This window comes from Piliocolobus tephrosceles, chromosome 7 (assembly GCF_002776525.5).
Source record: "Piliocolobus tephrosceles isolate RC106 chromosome 7, ASM277652v3, whole genome shotgun sequence".
NCBI classification, from domain to species: Eukaryota; Metazoa; Chordata; class Mammalia; order Primates; family Cercopithecidae; genus Piliocolobus; species Piliocolobus tephrosceles.
This window is the reverse complement of record NC_045440.1, coordinates 77,799,818-77,819,439: the sequence shown is the minus strand read 5'-3', so window position 1 is coordinate 77,819,439 and position 19,622 is coordinate 77,799,818. Positions and strand designations below refer to the sequence as shown.

General features: G+C 37.5%; 1 protein-coding gene across 2 annotated transcripts in view; it reads right to left on the bottom strand.

The window, feature by feature from the left end:
* The window catches only part of ZFHX4 (zinc finger homeobox 4), a 188,826-nt gene that overhangs the window by 4,096 nt on the left and 165,108 nt on the right, over positions 1–19,622 (bottom strand). For both annotated transcript variants that reach the window (XM_023227772.2, XM_023227773.1), the window contains 5 exons: positions 14,135–14,268; positions 13,546–13,746; positions 12,853–12,970; positions 6,917–12,331; positions 1–111 (listed from right to left, as the gene is read on the bottom strand). The exon at positions 1–111 is cut by the window's left edge. In XM_023227772.2, coding sequence (XP_023083540.1) covers positions 1–111; positions 6,917–12,331; positions 12,853–12,970; positions 13,546–13,746; positions 14,135–14,268 — 5,979 coding nt within the window. The remainder of the gene's footprint in view (positions 112–6,916; positions 12,332–12,852; positions 12,971–13,545; positions 13,747–14,134; positions 14,269–19,622) is intronic.

Here is a 19,622-nt window from a genome sequence, read left to right as displayed (position 1 = left end):
GTGGTGGAGTCTGCAGCAAAGGTTTGGTGGGGGCACTGCTGAGAGACAGGGCAGGAGACGAAGTAGCTGAAGTAGGAAACCCAAGCATGCCTGCACCGGGAGGTGTTAAAGCTGAAAATAACAACAGAGAGACGGCCACTGTCAATGTACAGAACAACATCGGAAGTTTGTATGCTTAACATCTAAATACAACTCACTAAGGACATTGCTATATCACAAAAGATGTATTATACACAATAGGAAATTCATGATCACCACCTAGAACTTCAACATGGGGCTTTCCTGTGTTTATAACATTTCTTATATTAGTTTTAACCCCCACCAGTAACTCTAAGAATGTAAGCTGCATATTTTAGCAACATTTTACTCAGAAAACAGGCTCTCATGTTATGAAAGATGAATAACAAAAAAATCATCGTGAACTATAGTGGTTCCTTCTAAGATACACCTTGCAAGATCCCTTTCTGTTACTCATTTTAAGCAATTTTTACTGTACCTCTGAGAAGGCAGGCTCTCTCCGTCCTTCACTTGAGCAGTTCGATAATTACCACGTTCACTAAAAGTAATTAGCTATCAAATAAAATGAAATCCATCTGCCTATGTTCCACTAGAAAAATACATTTACATTGAATAAAGAAGGTGATAAGCTAATTAAATAGTGATAGTAAATGACCACTGAAGACACCAAAAAACAAACAACAGTGAAGTCAGAGCCATTCATTACTAGGACTGAACAAGGTTAACCACGATTTCATTTCTAAGAGTGTAGGTTAAGCTGTTTACTACCATCCTGACCACTTGCCTAACCGGGTACTTGATAGGAACTGCATATAGTAACAGTCAACTTTACCACCTCCAAAACATGCTTCTTCCAGGTTTGCTTGCAGTACGCAAACATGATTTTCATCTCATTAGAGAAGGGAAACTGAATGATCAGTAGGCAGAAACCTGTGGGTACAGCATGGCTCCTACATGAATGTAAAAGATCTTTGCTGTGTTTCAAGTAGCCAATATAACGTAGTGGCTGATAATAACCTATTACACAGCCATTTTTATGAGGTAGATAGTTGGCTGGGAAACTGAAGGACAGCTCAGGACAGAAAAGGGACTTGTAAAAGCCTGTGCCTTTTCTGAAGATGTTTTTAGAGGCAAGTAAAGTTGACTGCAAAAGGAACAGACCAGAGGTCTAATGGCTGGCTGACAGTAATTCATTCTTGAACAAGGGAAGGCTTACTACCAAATGATCATGACAAGGACTGTGATGGAGTTCTGGTGTGCACAAGGAAGAATTAACCAGGAGAAGGCGAATAAAGTTTAATTATCAGAGCATAGCTCTAGAGGGAATGATCATAAGACTTCATAGAGACATCTAGTTAATATTGGTCATAGTCTTACCTCCATGCTAAATGCAACATGTGGGTTAAAAAAAAAAAAAAAAAAAGGAGAAAAGGAGAGAGAGAGACATAAAAACTGCATCCTTCTTTTTCTTTAGCTAAGAAAAAAAAAAGAAAAAAAAAACCTCCGTAGTTTCTTAATTGATCTTTACCCAACTGAGAAAGCTTAGCATTCAAGATGCTGTAAAGTCAATATCACTCCCTCCTTGACCCTTATCCTTATCATATTACCCTCAGTTAGCCTAGGGTATTACTGGCTGCTCTTCTTTTTAACTTTGCCACACCCAAGTCTTCTCTGACCTACTTTGATATAATTTCTACAGCTGTAATAGTGATAGTCTCTAAGGAGTTTCCATGATGTTAGAGAACAATCTCCCAACATCCTCAATGGCAGTGGGGGACTTATGTTAAACATTCTATTTTTAAATAAGAAAACTGAGTCCTAGGAGTGTTAGGTGCTTGACAAAGAAAATCTATGACTCAATGGCAGATGAGCTAGAGGAAACTATATTTTATATCTGTCACTCCAATTTATCTTCTGGTTTAATTGAATCAATTTCAGGGGTTAAATAATTCAAATATTTAAGATGCAAAAAGGAAAGAAAATCCAGGAAAATAACATTATATTTCCAGAAAAAAATCTGATAGCAAATACAAATATTTTACTGAAGAATGGCTCAAACATTTAAAAGAAACTTAAATAAAAATGGCCCAAGCCTTACTGATGTATGATAGGAATGAATGAATAAACTCTCTGATCTTTAATCCAACTTAGTAATAGATGTCTAGATTCCTGGGACTTAGACCTAACCGTAGGGAAAACTGTGAAGTAATAGATTTCCCTTTGGGGTCGACAAGCATAACTCCCTTGCCTTTATTCCTAAATTCTGTGTCTGGTATTGCCTTTCTACTTGCCTGTTTATAAAAATTCATTGGCAAGAAAGAACTGAAGAAATGAATAAAGTAGTATGAAAAAAGTTCAATATATACTAGATTCAATAATTTTTTAGGTTCCTTCCTGCTATGATATTCTGATTTCATCACAGTCTGTGCAATTTTCCATTCAACAGAGGATAATATGTCCAGTTAAAGGAATTATTATCTAATTGTAAAATTTCAGGCCTGAGTAATTCAGGTGGAGGACACTTTACTTGCATTGCTAAAATATTACATTGGTAGCCAGGTTCTTTTGCCTACTCACAAAACTAACCTTAGTTCTAGATCTCATAATAGTACAACTTCTTAAAAAATAATCGTACTCCCTTTCACCTAAATCTGAGGAATTTCCCCCCTAAATCTGAGGAAATTACTGGCCTGCCTATCTCTGACATGAAAATTTAGGATAAGATAAATTTTAAGAAACAGAGACATGAAAAAACAGTAATTGTGGTTAGAAAGCAAGATGGATCAATAGTTGTTGACTTAGTCTTTCCCATCATATAGGGTCTACATGTTTTTGTCTAGGGTTACATAATGAAGTAATAAAGATTTTTACAAGACTGCAATAGGAATCCCAAATAATCCTAAATCAAAGATTATCGGGAATTAAAAAAATATTCAACATCTTGACAAAAAAAGCTGAGTTAAATAATGAGCTACACTAAAAATTTTGGGAAAAGACACGTAGACTAAGAATAATAAACTATGTGCACTTGGCTTACTAGTAAAATAAATACGCCTATAAAAATTTGCAGTAAAATATCAGTAGCCAGAGAACCAGAAATAGAAGAGAAAAGCTGAATAGTAAAAGAGATGTGGAATAAGTGGTGGTAATTTACAATTAAATGTCCATCAAATTTTATCTTTTATCCAGCTATATCGTTAAATATACATTCTCTCCCATTTCCCAACTCCCACTTCAGTTCCTAGAAATTTCACATAGAATTAAAATTTTTTCTGTAAATATTCTCATACTACCATCATTTTGTTGGGTTTTGTTCCTCTGAAATAGCTACCTATTCCTGAAAGTAATGCTTTCAGAAGAAAATGCCTGCTTCATAACATACTCATATGTAGTTCATTTTCTCCAAGTTTCTTTGACTGAGGTCCCTCAAGTTTATATTTGAGGTTGGAAATGAAAATAATTATATACATGGGGCCAAAGACAATTATGCTAAAATTATTAAGGACTTACTCTTATCTAGATTTACCCCAAATGTGCTAGTAAATTACATTAAAGTATGAGAAAAATGCAAAAGGCATGTTCTAAAGTTCCATTTAAGGAAATCAGCTTAGGCAGTATTTCCAAACACTAATGGAACATTTAAAATCGGACATTGCTTAAAATGATAAAGTAAATAAATTAAAAATAGAAAAGCAAGTAATTTTTTATTCACTTTGGGCATAACCCCAAAGCCAGCTAACACTCTAAAGGATAAAATACAAATTTAAAGTTTTCTAATTTTTCCAGGTACATAAACATAAATTGATTTTCTATGGCCATTCTCCCCTTTTTACGTATGATCATGATAGAAAAACTAGGATGTGAACAAAAATTAAAGAAAAAATAATTAATTTTATTAAAAAGTGAGCAAAGCAATAGTAGGTAGTGATACTGAACACAGGGCTGGCCACTGCTTAGGAAGCAAGCATACATGATGAATATTACACTGGAAAGGGCCTTCTTAGTGATTTTGAAGGAATAAAACATTTGCAGATATCTTGGAAGGTAAGAAAATTTTGTGAGTATTAAAGCCAATATCCAACCAGAAAAACAATTCTACCTCCCAAAATAAAATAAAGTGTATGTTTAAACCAGGAAATTCAGAAGTTGATAAATACTAAAACTGAACATTTTTATACTGCAGTTAAGCTATTTTTAGGGTGTAGCCTTTGAATAAACTCTTATAATCATCTTATATTCACTGAAGTGATTTTCAGTGATTTCCTTCTATTCAAAATCTTGGAACCTGCTTTCAAAGGGATGGGACATCCTTAAAATGGGCTTTTCCATAACTAAATCTTATTAAAAAGGAGCCAAGAGGAACTTGTCATATTCTCAAAGATGTTCATATTAATAACAAATTGTAGCAAGAGCCCAGGGCTTGTAAGAAATGCAGAAATATTTTACTTATAATGTTCTTTTGATTTTGCCTTAACTGGTATGTCTATCTCTCCCATTAAGCAAAGAAGATAATTGTTTGGTGACAGATAGTATAATAGAAAATGATCATAGGAAAATGGAGAACCGCAGCTCTACTGGGCTGGTTGAAAAAATCAGCACTACCCACCATAAGTAAATTAACCTAATAAAGACATGAACTGAAAGTGCAGGAACTCAGGCGCTCAGGTGGGGCCCCACTGGTAATTCTGCTGTGTTAATGTTTAAAATCTCTCACAAAGGACTAAGTTGAGAGAAATTGAAAATTTCAGTAGGTAGCAATGTTCATGGAGTTTTTCTCTTTATAACACTCTCCAGTCTGTTTCAGTCTATGATTTAATAAAGCAGCAGATGTAACAGCTTTGAGCTCCTGGGTACCTCGTGTGTTTAAAGATACTCCTAGCTGTGGAGTGACTGCCTCCAACATCTTCTCACCAATGCTATTACAAATAGGACCCATATTTTTGGGAGAGGATATAATTTATGCTGAGTAGAATGAGAAAAAAAGGTTTGTCTATTTAAATATTTCATAAATATCTCTTTCTCCTCCTTTCTCACTTTCTTTCACCTAGGCCCTCTGGCTGCCCGTATCAGAGTGACTGACCAAAGGGCAGTTGGCAGAAGGACCACCGTCCCAACAAAGGCCTTCAGACTCAGTGGAGAAAAAAACAAGGTGCTTTGACCAGCACTTACTGGGATGACAACACAGTCATCATCAATCAAAGTAGACTTGAAGATTAAAGGTACAGATATTTCAACTGTTTTTAGCCCATGTAAAAATACCAAAACTCTTCTATTTTACATAACTGATCATAGATATCTTTCCACATAAGATATTTTTCTGAGTTAATAATCAGTTGTATGTAAAATGGGACTAGAAAATAACAAAACTCGTACCATATATCAAAATAAAAAAACTGTCATTGTATTATTCTTCAAATACTTGTATTTTACTTAAATACAATGTACAACCAAAACACTTAATTATAGCTCTAATATTTAAGGCTCCAAAATTGTCTAGATAATGAAGCCCGAAGTACCTTTGGGGTGAGGGAAGGTGGTATGATAGTTCACCGAAGGAGCATGGCAGACATTTTCTTGGTGACATTCTTTATATGTATAGTCCTATTCTGCTTCTCTTAAAAACCAACTCACTCAGAACAGAAAACCAGATAAGCTAGCAGTGGCTCAGGGGCCATAGGATGTCATTGTTTTCACACCTCCCAAACTAAAAGTTAAAATAACTTAAGATCACAGTGGCAATTTTGTTTTTCTGGAAGAAAATGATGGAATTGAAAAGTTTGAAATTTATGTAAAAAGTCAACTTGTAAAAATGAAACAAACTTTCCTTATATTGTGTAAACATAGATATATATATATAATTAGTGAATTCTAGATGCCCGTTTAACATGTTAAATTACCCTTTTAAAAAGAAAAAAATCATTGATAATTTAGAAAACAAAACTTACTTAAATTATAAAGAACCATGTTTTTCTATTTTGGGTGATATATAACTTTTGTTATATTTTTGGCTACGTGACTGGCTAGCACATTATGTCCATTTATTTAACATAATATATTTGAATACCTATACTTACTCACAAAAGCTAAACTGTGCAAACTGCATATCTTTTGATGAACACACAATTAGATTCAGCATCTGAGGTTGCCTCAAACAGCTTTACAAATTTGTTATGCCTGAAGTAGAAACTTTATCTGGGGCTAGGCGTGAGGGAAGAAAGGCATGAAGTAATATTAACGTATTTCTAAGGCTGCTGAATTTATTTAAATAACATGTAGCAATGGAGGTTACAAAACTCAAAATTGTATAGCAATGCTAATTTTGTATTATCACAGAAGTCACATTTTTAGTTGTTGAACTTTAAACATAAGCCCTATTAATCTGCTAGGAACCATGTGGGTGAATACCTGTGGCTGAAGGACTCAACTTTTCAACTCTGGGTGTCACAGGGTGGCGGCATAGGGGACAAACAAAAACTCCACTGCCCCATCCCTTGGAAAGACCATAAATTAAGATACCAATAAATATATTAAATAATGTTTCATTTTTTTTAAATATGTGTACCAAATACTAAGCCACATGTTTGTCCTGGAATGCCATCTGAAATCAAGATTGAAATTAGTATATAAATATAATATTTCTATGACAAAGAGATGTAATAATATAAATAATATATATCTGAGAATCTGCTATGATCTACCTAGTCTTTGTGTGTGTGTGTTTCAGGTTGACCTACTTCATGGTGATTAGCTATAGCCCATATAATATTACTTTAAATAATGTATTGGTTTCACTAGCTGAAATTAAAATAAATCCAAAGGCACCCCGGTCTTGGTTACATGTGATTGTCTACCTGATGCTACTTAATTAACTAGACTGACTCTCCTTTAAGTGACTTACTGTTTGAATTTTGTGGAAATCCCGGCAAGGAGGATGGACCGTTCATTCCGGGGAGAAGGACTGGAGGAAGGCCGGGAAGTCCGGGGTAGGCTGCTGGCAGGCCGATGCCGTGGAGAGAACTGCTGTCCATCATGCCTGGCTGCTGTACCGTCAAGCCCAGCACGTCTGAAGCTTTCTTTATACGATCAAGTTCTTGCTGGGCCATCAGCTGCCGAACCGTGGTCGGAGCCAAGTAATCTTTCTCCCGATCGAGCTGACTGCCAACGGTCTCCCTCACTTTTGAAATGTGCTGTTTGGAGAAAATGTGATCTCTGATGGACAAGCGGGCAGAGTACTTCACCCCGCAGAGGGTACACTCCGGTTTGGTGCCTTCCGTTCCACTTTGATTGATCATGAAAGGCTTCCCTATGTTAATTTTAAATTTCTTTTCCTTTGCCCTTGCATTTTGGAACCACACTTGGACCACGCGTTTGGGCAGACCAATTTCATTCCCTAGCATTTCACATTCTTGCATGGTTGGAGTTCGGTAGTCACTGAAGCAAGCCTTGAGAACCTTGAGCTGAAGATTGCTCATTTGCGTTCGAAAACGCTTGTGACCCGGCCGATCACTACTTTTGGATTTAAAGGGATTGGTGGATCCGAATGGATTTGGGGAGCTCGGGTCCGCTATGCTGGACGTTTCGCTGCGGTCGGCGTTGTCATCCGGGTCATCTGTGATGTAAAAACTTTGGTCGTGGTCGCCATCTTTGTCATTGAAATGGATGGATGGGCTTGTGAGAGAAAAGAGAAATTTGTCATCGCAGACCTCTGTGGTAGGTGTGGTTGCGGGTTTTGGCAGAGTATCCAGAGTTTTTGGCTCTTTGGGAGACAAAGCCGGTTTCGCATCTCCGGAACTTCCTGTGGTGCTTTCCATTTCAGTGTTTCCCTCGTCTCCGGTGGTGGCGTCACTGATTGCCGTATTAATCGATGAAGTCTCATCAAAATCGGTTTTATTTTGATCATACCCAGCCTCAGCAGGAGGGGCATTTAAATTCTCTACGTCCTCAGAACACTCTGCTTTAAAAGAAGAAGGGCTTAAAAGATTCTTCGGCGACAGCTCTGCTGTTTTACTAACAGGTGTTGACACTGTAGAAGCCAATTCATTCTCACTCGATAGATCGATTTTAGTTAATGGCAAAGATGGGTAATCAAAATAAATGTATTTCTGTGGGCTTTCTCCCCCATCTTCGGTGGATATTAAAGGGCTTGGTGGCAAGCTGTAACCTGCCTGCTTTCCTTCATTCCAGTGCCGAGAGCGAATGTGGCTTTCTAAGGCCGACTTTGCTTTAAATAGGGCTCGGCAAAACGGACACCGTTTGTGAGACTGTGCTGGACCCACAGCCCGAAACTGGCCTTTCCTCTCCCGCGCTCGTGTATTCTGGAACCAGACTTGCACGACCCTTTTTTTCAGCCCTACTTCGCGTGCAATATGATCAAGCATTTTTCTGGTAGGATTGGAATCCAGCAAGTATTTTTCATAGAGTATTTCCAGCTGTTCCGGGGTGATCGTGGTTCTCAAGCGTTTATCTCGGTGTTGATCTTCACCACTATTCCCTCCTTCTTTTTCACTGCAATTATTATCTTCTTTATCGTCCAGTTTCCTTTTTAGGGAAGCAGCAACGGTTGTGGGGGCTGTGGTGTGGGAGGAACTGGCCTGAGGTGGCATTTGAGTGAGGGAACTGCCCAGCAGTTGTCCAGTCATCAGCGGATTGTTGGGGTCGAATATCATGTAGGGCATATCCATGGGCCTTTCCAAAAACGGAGAGTGAAGGAATTGGTTTTGAGCAGCAAGGAAGTGCATGTGCTGGTGTTCCTGCCAGAGTTCCAGAGTTGGGAAGGCAACTGTACACTGATCACATTGGTATTGTAGTAACTGTGGAGGTAGACTGTTCTGGAGAGACGTCATGGAAATTTGTAGTGGACTGGAAGGGACCGGGGTTTGAGAGGCTGAGGGAGGTCTTCCGATAAGTTGGGGTTGTTTTGGCGGCTGTGGCTGTGGCTGTGGCTGGGCTGTGGATGCCTGCGGTGGGTCTGAGGAAGTCGATGCTAACGGCAGGGTTGGTTTGGTGCCTTGAGAAGGGGGAGAGGGGTCACTCTGCTTTGGCTTTTCTGCGGGATATTCAGGTTTCGGAGAGGTCTTCTCAGGTTCTGGTTTGGGTGATGGAATCAGGGGGGTGCTGGTCCCAGAGCCAGAACTTGCTGCAGGGGCAGCAGTGTTTTTGGCTGCATCCGTTTGGCCAGACACTGTGCAATGCTTGTACACCACTTGATCGGTGGCATCCATGGAGTCTTCTGTTTGGCTTTCATCCTGGGCATCATCATCTTCATCCTTGTAACACTGCTTTTTCTGATGCGTAATCAAGTCAAAGATCCTGGGGAAAACCACATTGCACTTTTTACACTGGTACTGCATGTTGCTTGTTCGAATGTATCGTTCATTGGTGAGTTCTCTTTTTTCATTATCTTTTGTTTCTGCTTGATTTTCATAGCTCTTTCGTGCTTTCTGACGAGCATTCTGGAACCATACAACAATAACCCGGGTAGGCAGATTGAGAACAGTGGAGAGTTGTTCTATTTCATCATCTTTTGGGTAAGCATTTGTGTCAAAAAAGTCTTGCAGAACCCTAAGCTGGTAGTCAGTAAATCTCGTTCTAGAAGACCTTTTGCTGAATGATGCATCAGATTTATAATGTTCTAAAGAGGTGGGCTGTGGATCAATTCTGATGTCTTCTAAAACCGTTATAGGAGGGTTACTGAAATTGTATGGTGAATCTTTATTTCTCTGTCGTTCCTTAAAAAGCGTATTTCGAAACCAGTGTTTGATAACTTTTTGGGACAGGCCAGATTTCTCTGCCATTTCCTGGATCTGTTCTTCACTTGGAGAATTATTGATGTCAAAATAAGCCCTCAGGATTTTTAGCTGATCGTCTGTAATTCTTGTCCGTGGGCGCTTGAACTGCGAATGTCTTAAAAAGTTGGGATCTAATCCGAGTTGCTGCTGGCAAAGCTGGGTGAGGTCTGCAGACAGTGCGTCCATCTGTGGCAGCTGCAGGGCAAGCTGGGGAGGAAGTGCAGGGTGTTGCACAGGTTGCATCATAATGGAAGGAAAGAGTGGCAGGTCCAGAGAAACTGGCAGTTGGACCTGCGGGGGAGCAGAAGGTGGAGGAGGTGGGGGAGGAGGAGGAGGAGGTGGTGGTGGTGGTGGTGGGGGAGGAGTGGGTGGTGGGGCTTGTAGAGGAGTAGAAACTGTGTTGGGGATCTTTACAGGACCCATAGAAGAAGGCTGTGGAGGAGCCGGAGGCAAGGGAGGAGGAGGAGGAGGTGGCGGGGGCGGCGTTTCTGGAGAAGATGGAGAAATTGGATAAAGCTTGTCATAGGCCTCCCTGTATTGACGAGCAAATTTTTCTAGCGCTCCATATGGAAAAAATTGTCCATGTACATGTTCTTGGTGACTCTTTAAAATAAGAACGTTGGAAAACCATTTACCACATGTTCCACATTCTAGTTTGTCAGTGTTTTCGCCTTCACCACTTTTGCCCTTCTTCTGTACCTTCTGCCTGTTTTCGTTATACTGAATGACCAGTTCAAAACCAAAGTTTTCCAGTAACGCTTTGGCAGCATTTCCTCTGGCCCCTGAAGCTATTCGGGGTGGTGGGATGGATGGTTCCAAGGATTTTTGCTTCTTTGTGTCTTTGCCTTCTTTGAGTCCTTCACCTTCACTTACAAATTCCTGCTTTGGTTTTTCTGGCTTTTCAGAAATATCTTCTGCCTCCTTATAAGACGGCGCATCCTTCATGATTTGGCAGTCTGCACTCACTATGTTACTTTGCTCTTGTTTCAGTAATTTGCTTGCCTGCTGTTGCTGCTGCTGCTGTGGAGGTGGCGGCTGCTGCTGCTGTTTTTGAGGCTGCAGCTGGGGCTGTGAGGTTTGGTATTGTTGTGCTTGTTGCTGTAGTATCTGGAGTTGAGTTTGGCCAACGTGATGTTGGGTTTGAATCTGCTGCTTTAGGTCTTCAAGCAAGGAGCCAGCCATTCCTGTCATGCCAGGCATCCCAAATGTGGCAGAGCCTGGCAAGCCCAAATCTGGCCCCAAGCTAAACTCCGTCCCAGGTATGTAAAATGGAAAGAGAAACTGAGGCTGCTGAAACTGCAGCAGTGCTTCTGGGGTCATAGGAAAATGAGGCAAAAAGGCTGGGTTTAGGAACTGAGGCTGAAAGAATGCGGCTTGCTGTTGTAATTCGTGCTGTAGTTGCATCTGAATTTGTGCTGGTGACTGTGGTGGGTGATGTGTAGGTTGAGCAGAGATTAATTCAGGATTTTGCTTTTTATTTAATTCTTTGGCATCTAAATGGGTATCTTTGCTGTTTACAGCTGCTAAACTCATGGAATCTAACATCCCTTGGCCAGGGCTGTTAACATTTGCTGCAATGCTGTGCCCACCAGCCACATGACCACCGGGCTCCAGCTTTGCAGCCCTAGCCTTTGTCTGGTGGAGCACAGACCTCATGTGGATTTCCAGTGTTGAGCTTTGGCTGTATGCAACATTGCAGATGCTGCACTTGTAGGGTTTGTTATCTGTGTTGCTGTTGGTTTCTTGTGGAACAGGACTGGAGGCTTCCTGCAAAACTTTTTTCAGCTTATGCAAGTGAGAAACTGAATTATAGTGGACCAAGAGAATGTTCTTTTGGGTGAATGACTCTTTACACACTGTACATTTATATGGACGAGATGGATCGAGGAATTTTTCCATCGTAAAATTGGGCCCTTTTCTAAAAGGTAAGGTCCGCTTTGGTTCAGAGCCCATGTCATCTGGAATAGAGCTACTATCACTTCCTACAGGACTTGCTTTCCCTTCGTGGTCCACCTCGTACTCTCTCTCCATTTCCTGCTCTAGGCCATGGTCATCCTGGGCCATAGTTTCACTCTCTGCCCACAGTTCTCCATTCACGGGCAAGGAGGCATACAGCTGTTGAAGTTCGGCTTCACTCAGTTCGGGATGGCCTGCTTCCAAGTGTTTTTTTAAAGCCTGGAATGTACGAAAACTGCGCTGGCAGAGGTTACACATTGTCGCAGCCCGAATTGCATGATACTGGGAATGTATCTGAAGCTTCTGCATAGTTTTGAAAGCCAAGCTACAATGGTTACAGCGATACTTATAGACATGGCGGTCAGATACAGAGAGCGGTTGCCTTTTTTGCTGTTCATTTAATTGATCTTGCAGTGTGTCCGGGATTTTCACATCCTTACTGCTATTTTTATTCCATTCTGAGACTTCTGAGGGTTCTTTAGTTGGTTTCTGCTCCTCATTCTTTACTTCCACATTAGCCTTTGAATCCTCAAGACCTGCCATGCTTTTGTCATCCATTGGACTTTCACCTATTAGGAAAAAGCACAAACATCTCTCTTACAATAAGAAAATCTACTCCTTAAATATTAATTAATATTATAAATAGGGGCCTCTAAAGGCTTCTGCTTAATTAATTCTTTAAAGAAATGTTTACTGAGCAACTACTATGTGGCAAGCACTGGGCTGGGTACTGGGAATATAAAGGGAAACAAGAAATCACCTCTGGCCTCAAGAAATTACAGAAAAGGGAAGCAAGTCAAAGGTCATTACAGCTTGCTGCAATTAGTGTGATATTAAGGGCCATCCCTTGGTGTTCATGAATTAGATCACACAGAATTTTCCTGGGTGTCTGACACTTGGTCCCCTGAGGTCACTTACAGGTAACCAGACATAAAATATGCCTTGGAAAATATGGCTCTTTGAAATGGCATACATTTTTCCCCCATGCTTTACAAAAATCTTTTGATAGTAATAATCTTTGGGCACCACTACAAATGCAAAGCCCCTAAGCTTTGTGTTGTCCACAAGTCTTGATGATAAGATGGCATACCTGAATATTTCCCAGACGCCTCAGCTGTCATGGCTGCAGGCGTGTCCCGCTCTGATTTCTCAGAGGCAGCTGCTGGCAGTAGCATACTGTTTGGCATCATCACATCAGGGACAGGCACCTTTGAAAACCAAAGGGGTTTATGTCAAATGTACCCCAGAAATCACAAATTCCATCACATCTCTCTTTTGCTGGTAGCATATCCCATTTACATTTATTTTCCTTAACCAAAGCAGGGATGTTTTGTGGATGTTACAGATCAATGCCACACCTTCAAACTTTAGATCAATGCTGTGGCAATGTATTATTATTATTATTATTATTATTATTATTATTATTGTTATTATGGCTTACAGGTTTCTGTAGGTTATTTTTTTTATAATGATAATGAAGCAAGTTTGAAACGCAAGGTGCCCACTGGGGTTATTTGATGAACATTATAGATATAAAAAGAAGACTGCAAAATAATGTTCTTTACTAAGCGTTGCCTTGTTCTATATTTTTTTCCAAGCAAAAGAGGTCACATATGGGCCTTGAATGTGATTCCTATAACATGAGCAATAACAGAGCTTTAAGTAGCTCTGAAGAAATACAATATAATATAAACAATATAATATAAACCAATAATTACAGATTTTATATTGACATTCTTAACACAGATTTTGTCACACATGCATCAATATTTGGTATCCTTACTGTCATAAGCAGCTTCTCAACACAATCTGGAGACACACTGTGCAAATGTGTCAGATGCAGCTGGAGATGCATTTTGTTGCTGAGGACGTCCTGGCAGAGAGGACAGCAGATGACCGGCTGCACCGAGTGCTGTGATAGGACATGCATCTGGATACGACTTTGGTCCCTACTATTGTAGTTACAATAAGGACACTGATAGAACTGGAAAATATTGAATAAACATGGCCACTATTAGTTAATGCATTTCTCATTTGATACATAGTAGTTGTATTTTGGGGGTACATGTGATATTTTGATACATGCTTACAATGTGTAATAATCAAATAAGGGTAACTGGGATATCCATCAGCTCAGACATTCATTATTTCTTGTACTGAGACCACTTCAAATCTTCTCTTCTAGCTATTTGAACATAGTTATTGTATTCTGATGACTTTAGAACATCAGAAGTAATACCACAAGTTAATTATATTGCCAATTGCAATGTCTACATACATTTCAACAGCATGGAATCATTTGGGGCTTTAAAACTATCAGGAGCAATAAAAAAATAAAGATTTACACAATAAAGGAGGAAAAACGTATTTACCTGTTCATGACAGAATTTATTGTCCTCTGTAGGTTTTGACCTTTTTGTTGCAACATCCTCTTCTTTTGCCAGCAGGAGTGGCTGGGTACCCCCTGCCACACTAACTTTTAGTTCCTTCTCTGGTATGATTATCCCTGATTCCCAAAAAGAATAGAACAACTCAATTTAAAAACACAATTCCAAAATGAGAAAAATTATGTTTTTCAAACAGTTGTGACTCTAAACACACTGAATCACAAAAAGAACCTATAAGCAGTTTTAAATAATGTTAATCTCAAAAGGCAATAAGAACACTTCTTTTTGTCCACTGACTAAGTGGACTTTATAAATGTATTTTAAAATGTACTCCTGTTTCATGTTTAGATAACCCTAGGTGGCCTTGAAAGATTCATCAATAACACATGCTCTCTGGTGTCTCAGAATGCCTTTACCACATTAAAGCAAATCTACTCCCTTTCACAAATACTAACTTAAAAAATCATTATTTCCACTAACATTTAATTACCTATCTCTTTTCTGAAATTCTTTGACACTTAAAATATTTCAACATTCTGAGAAGGGTTGACTGATTATAATTCAGAAACTCAATAGTAATAATTTTATGTCATGAATGGATTTAAAAATGGAAAGGATTGTAAAATTAATCACATATATCTGCTGCTGCTATTAGTGATTTACTCTTTGCTGTAGATATTTCAGCAGTTGGCTGTGCATATAACATTTAGTACAAATCTCAAGAAGACAATGGTTTTATGAGGTTAATCCAAATATTTGGTGTTAAAAATGATTTCAAATTTTGCCTAGACCAGCAGTATAATATGTAGGAGCCTCATACACATCAAAGAAAAGAGTGCAATTCTAATTTCCCAGTCTAACAGAAAATTCTTTCCAGCATCAATTTGCCCAATAATCTCCTCTGCAAGGCTAGATATTACAGCGACATTGGGTAGGCATGTCACATACATCTCACGACAAACACAAAACCTCATTTACCAGCCATTCCAATCTCATCATAGCATGGCATCATCTGACCTTTTTTCTGCTGTTTATTATGAGTATTTCTAATTTTAACTTTCAATTTTCACCATCTTCCAGTCAATTTGCAACTAAATTATTTCCAGGGTGAGGACACTATCACTGGACAACTGGGTGCAAATACATCTTGAAATGCAATGAAGCTAAACCATTGATTGCTATCAGACCCCGCGTAAATATATAGTCCAGGCGTAATCTGATTGTATGCTGTGCATGAAGATTTATCTTGATTTTTTTTCAATCCACATACGGTTCATATAAATGAACAAATTGCACCTTATTGCAAAATAACCCAGTTTTAATTTAAAAATAAGGTCAAGGATGTTATGGAAACAAAGTAAAAATAAACAAAAAAAATACATTCTATTTCAACTGTGAAGAGAGATGCATGTTTTATACCTTATAAATAATTTCAGAAATTTCAAATTCAGAAAGAAATATAAAAGCAAGAGTGATTCCATGCAGACCAAAATTAAAATATAATTTAGATGACATCATGACAATAATTTTATTCTCTTGTGGTTCATAGTAGACAGAGAATTAATGCAAAGTTTTCATCAGATTACACTGATACTGATTTCTAGATTTACAAGCACTAGAATTTATTTGAGTTGGTACATTTGTCTATATATGTTGGAGACATTTAGGTTATTTCTAGATATTTGAAAAAATAATTTATGATATTTGAATTTGAATGAACTTAAATCCAAGAAAGACTGAAAAGCTTCATTACATTGATTAAAAAATGCCCAAGTATTTGATATCAAAAGATACATCAAAATAGGAAAGTCATAATTCCTATTTTCTTGTCATAATTAACTCTGGAATAGAAGAATATGTTTCTTTCTCAAAGCTGAATATGCTTGGAATATTGTTTTAAAAGTGTTAAAAAGCAAACATTTAAGAAAACTATGATATTTTATATTTTCAAATAAAACTTACTGCTTAAAATGTCAAACTAAGTTGTATAAAATTATTGCCATTTAAATCAACCAATGTCTATCAATTGCCTTCTCCTGTGAGATGTTTCTTTAAAAGTTCCCACACTAATAAGTAAGAATATGTTTCCTTAGGAGAATAATACTCTGTCATATACCCTTATCATTCTTTTGCGTACATGGTGGAATTGGACATGACCAGTAAGTTGATCTGGGTCTCTGTGCTATCAAAGACTGTCACACACAAGTTAAAAGAGAATTTCCATGACTTTGTTGCTTGCAGGCCCTTTGGATCATCAGAAATAGAATAAATATTTCAGAAACTTCTAAATCTATTAAATGTATAGCTATAGACTCATTTCCATAAGCATATATAATGTGTATTTTATTCTCATATTGAGACTGTCAGGGATCAAAAAATGTATTGATTTCAAGATCTGGAATATTCTACTATGCCCACACACTGGTGTGCATAATGTATAATTGATACCATGTATATTAAGAATTATTTATTTATTTTTATGCTTATTAATATTCATCAAAAATATAATTGCTTTGGAATTTAGTGATGTTCTATGCTGCATCAAAAAAGTAAGAGTTAAGTTTTAGGGTCACTATCACATGGCCATTGCAACAACTGTTGGCTGTAGTACTCAACACAGTATGTGTCAGCCTCAAAATTTTTCTGGCTAATTAACTTAAACCATAATCTTAATATAAGCCAGGAGCCTCCTAAAGACCATTTTATTTGAAATTACAAAGAAGTTATAAATGAAAGCTAGAACATCTAACATTAGCTAGGTACCTCAAAAATGTGTGGCACTGATAGTAAGAGAAAGTAGAGAATATCGAGATGTGGTAACATGACAAAAACAGATCCTGGAGGATGAGGCAAGTCATCAGGATTATTTATGTAAAGACGAAGGATGTTACATTCTATGCATGTATGCCTTTCTTACTCAAAGGGATACTATCTTAGGTTTCATATTATGGCATCCCTGGTAAATTATAGAAAATCAACTCTGGGATCTTTTTTCTAAGTTGTGTTATCCTGGAAATGCCTATTAAATAAGGGTCAATTAATTTGAGGAAGGTTTTAAGTTTTATGATTGCTTATAGTTTATGTCTGCAACTTTATTTGAAATAAACACTGTTGGTTACCCTAGATCAGAAAAAAATTTTAAATAGGATCCTAATTTATTTTGTGTTATTGAGGACAACACAATATTCTCAAAAAACAATGTCATTTTCATTCATTTTAACTAAAAAATTCAGTCTAATTACAAATAAGCACTGCCAAATAGATGAAAAAAATGATTACCTGTCAGCTATGGGATTATTTAACTTGCATGAGATTGCTAATATAACAAATGACATAATTCATTTCAATGCAGATACCACCTTCTTAATAATTTTCAATCCCTAAAATACAGAAGGCTGTAAAATGGTTTATACTCGTAACAAGTAAGAATAATCCAATAATGCACATGTACTCAAAGCAAATCTTTAAAAAAAAACTAAGTACTGAGTTATATTGAGTCAATGTTTTTAATAAAGTTTGAATAGTATAAAACTTGGATATAACAGAAGATGTTATTCAACTCCAAATAATTATAAATTATAATTACCAGTACAGTATTCTTTCTAATGAGACTAGAATGAAAGGATAATTTTAATTGCAATAATGAAGGTTAATTTCCATCTTTCCTCATGTTTACTCCCTTATTAAAAAGTGGTCCCCTTAGCCAAGGCAGAGACATATTACATTTTCAATGCAAATGTATTAATCTCGATAAACTGTGTATTAATTCTTGTACTGCACAGAGCTATAATTTGGATTATAATTAATCTAAAGTGACACTAGATTTAAATGACAATATAAATGAAGCATTAGAAGGCTTTTCTATTATGAATGAATATTCAGCAAATATAACTTGCATATTGCCACATCTCATTTTGAAAGCTCTACTCCTGCAGATTAATGTCAGCAACATAGCACAACAGCTTACACAAACATAGCCTTCCTAACATATGTTAATTCTTTCCTGTCTAAAAAATTCTATGTTAAAGTTGGCTCAAACTACCTTCCCATCTAGCATACGAAGATAGTGATTATTTGTAAACTTGCTAGTATTTTTTTTACATTTATGACACATATAAAGAAAAACAATAAATATAAGTGGTTATTTAATCATTAGAAATGTATATGAGAGAAAATCCATGTAATAATTTTTTAAACCTAAAAGCATTCAATTTAGAAGGCAGAAAACTTTGTTAAATGTTCATGTTAGTTGTCAGCCACAAGAGCTGTCTTGAAGGCTGGAAGGTTTTAAAGCTAAATATTAGCATTTCAGCAACTGCTTTTAGTTGGTCCTTGCTTAGAGCTTATTTTTTATCCTTACAGATAAACCCAGGAAGGCATTTCTATGGGGATAAAATTTGTTTTAAATAACTACCATTATACAATTGTCTGTATCCTCTCAAATGTCCAAGTCCTGTCTGGATGGTACAATTAGGTGCCCAAGGAAGAACAATAATTCATCAGCCCATTAGGGAGTGATTGAGCCCACTACTTTTGCGGAGCAGTAAGTGGCACTGGTAAAGACAGAGCCTTGGCATCTGTGCTATGTTCCAAGCCAGATTCTTTCCTCAATGGTAAAATTAGATCAATTTTTCTAGAGATTTCCAGAATCCATCCTTTACAAGGTACTAGATATTAGACATTTAAGACCTGGCATAATGTCATATACTTCAGTATTACATGGGCATTGAATTAACACAAATCTGATATCTCTGTTATACATTCTTCTGAAGAATGAGAAGGATATATTCTGCAATCTGTTTTGGTACTACTATGTGAAAGATACCACTGAACGCAGACAGAACCTTGCCCTCTCTGAACCAGGCAAGCAGCTAATTTGATAAGGTCCATCACAGAAAGTGAAAAAACCACCTTGCTATTTCCAATCTTTTTCAAATAAAGTTTAGATGGTACCGTCTTTCACATTAACTTATCACTAGGTACTTCTAATTCCTCCTCAGTAACTTCAGGAGCCAGCTTACTAATATACAGCTAAGGCTTCTTTTTACATTGCTTCTGGCTTAATATCAACCTTAGATCTTCTTTGTTTAAGTCAAATCAGAATCACATGTTAGACACTATATCCTAGGAGCAAATCTCAGTGACGCTTTTCTCACTGGCCTCCTGAAAGAAATTTAGTACTGAATAGTGTGGGGAGGGGAGCAGAGAGGCCCTTCAGATAATTTTTAAAGGGAATGCAAAACTTAGATATGCAAGGACTGAATTACAAATGTGGGATGATTCAGGTTTAAATAAACTTGCATGTAAAAATGATATTTTTTGTGCAACCCAATGTCTTCATAGTGAATACAAGCTCCTTTATATGCGGCTGTCACTGGAATTCAAGGAAAAGATAGATGACTACCTGAAACTAATAGGCTTGAACCCGTTTCAGCACTTCTTCTGCTTCAATGAGTCCAACATAATAAAACTA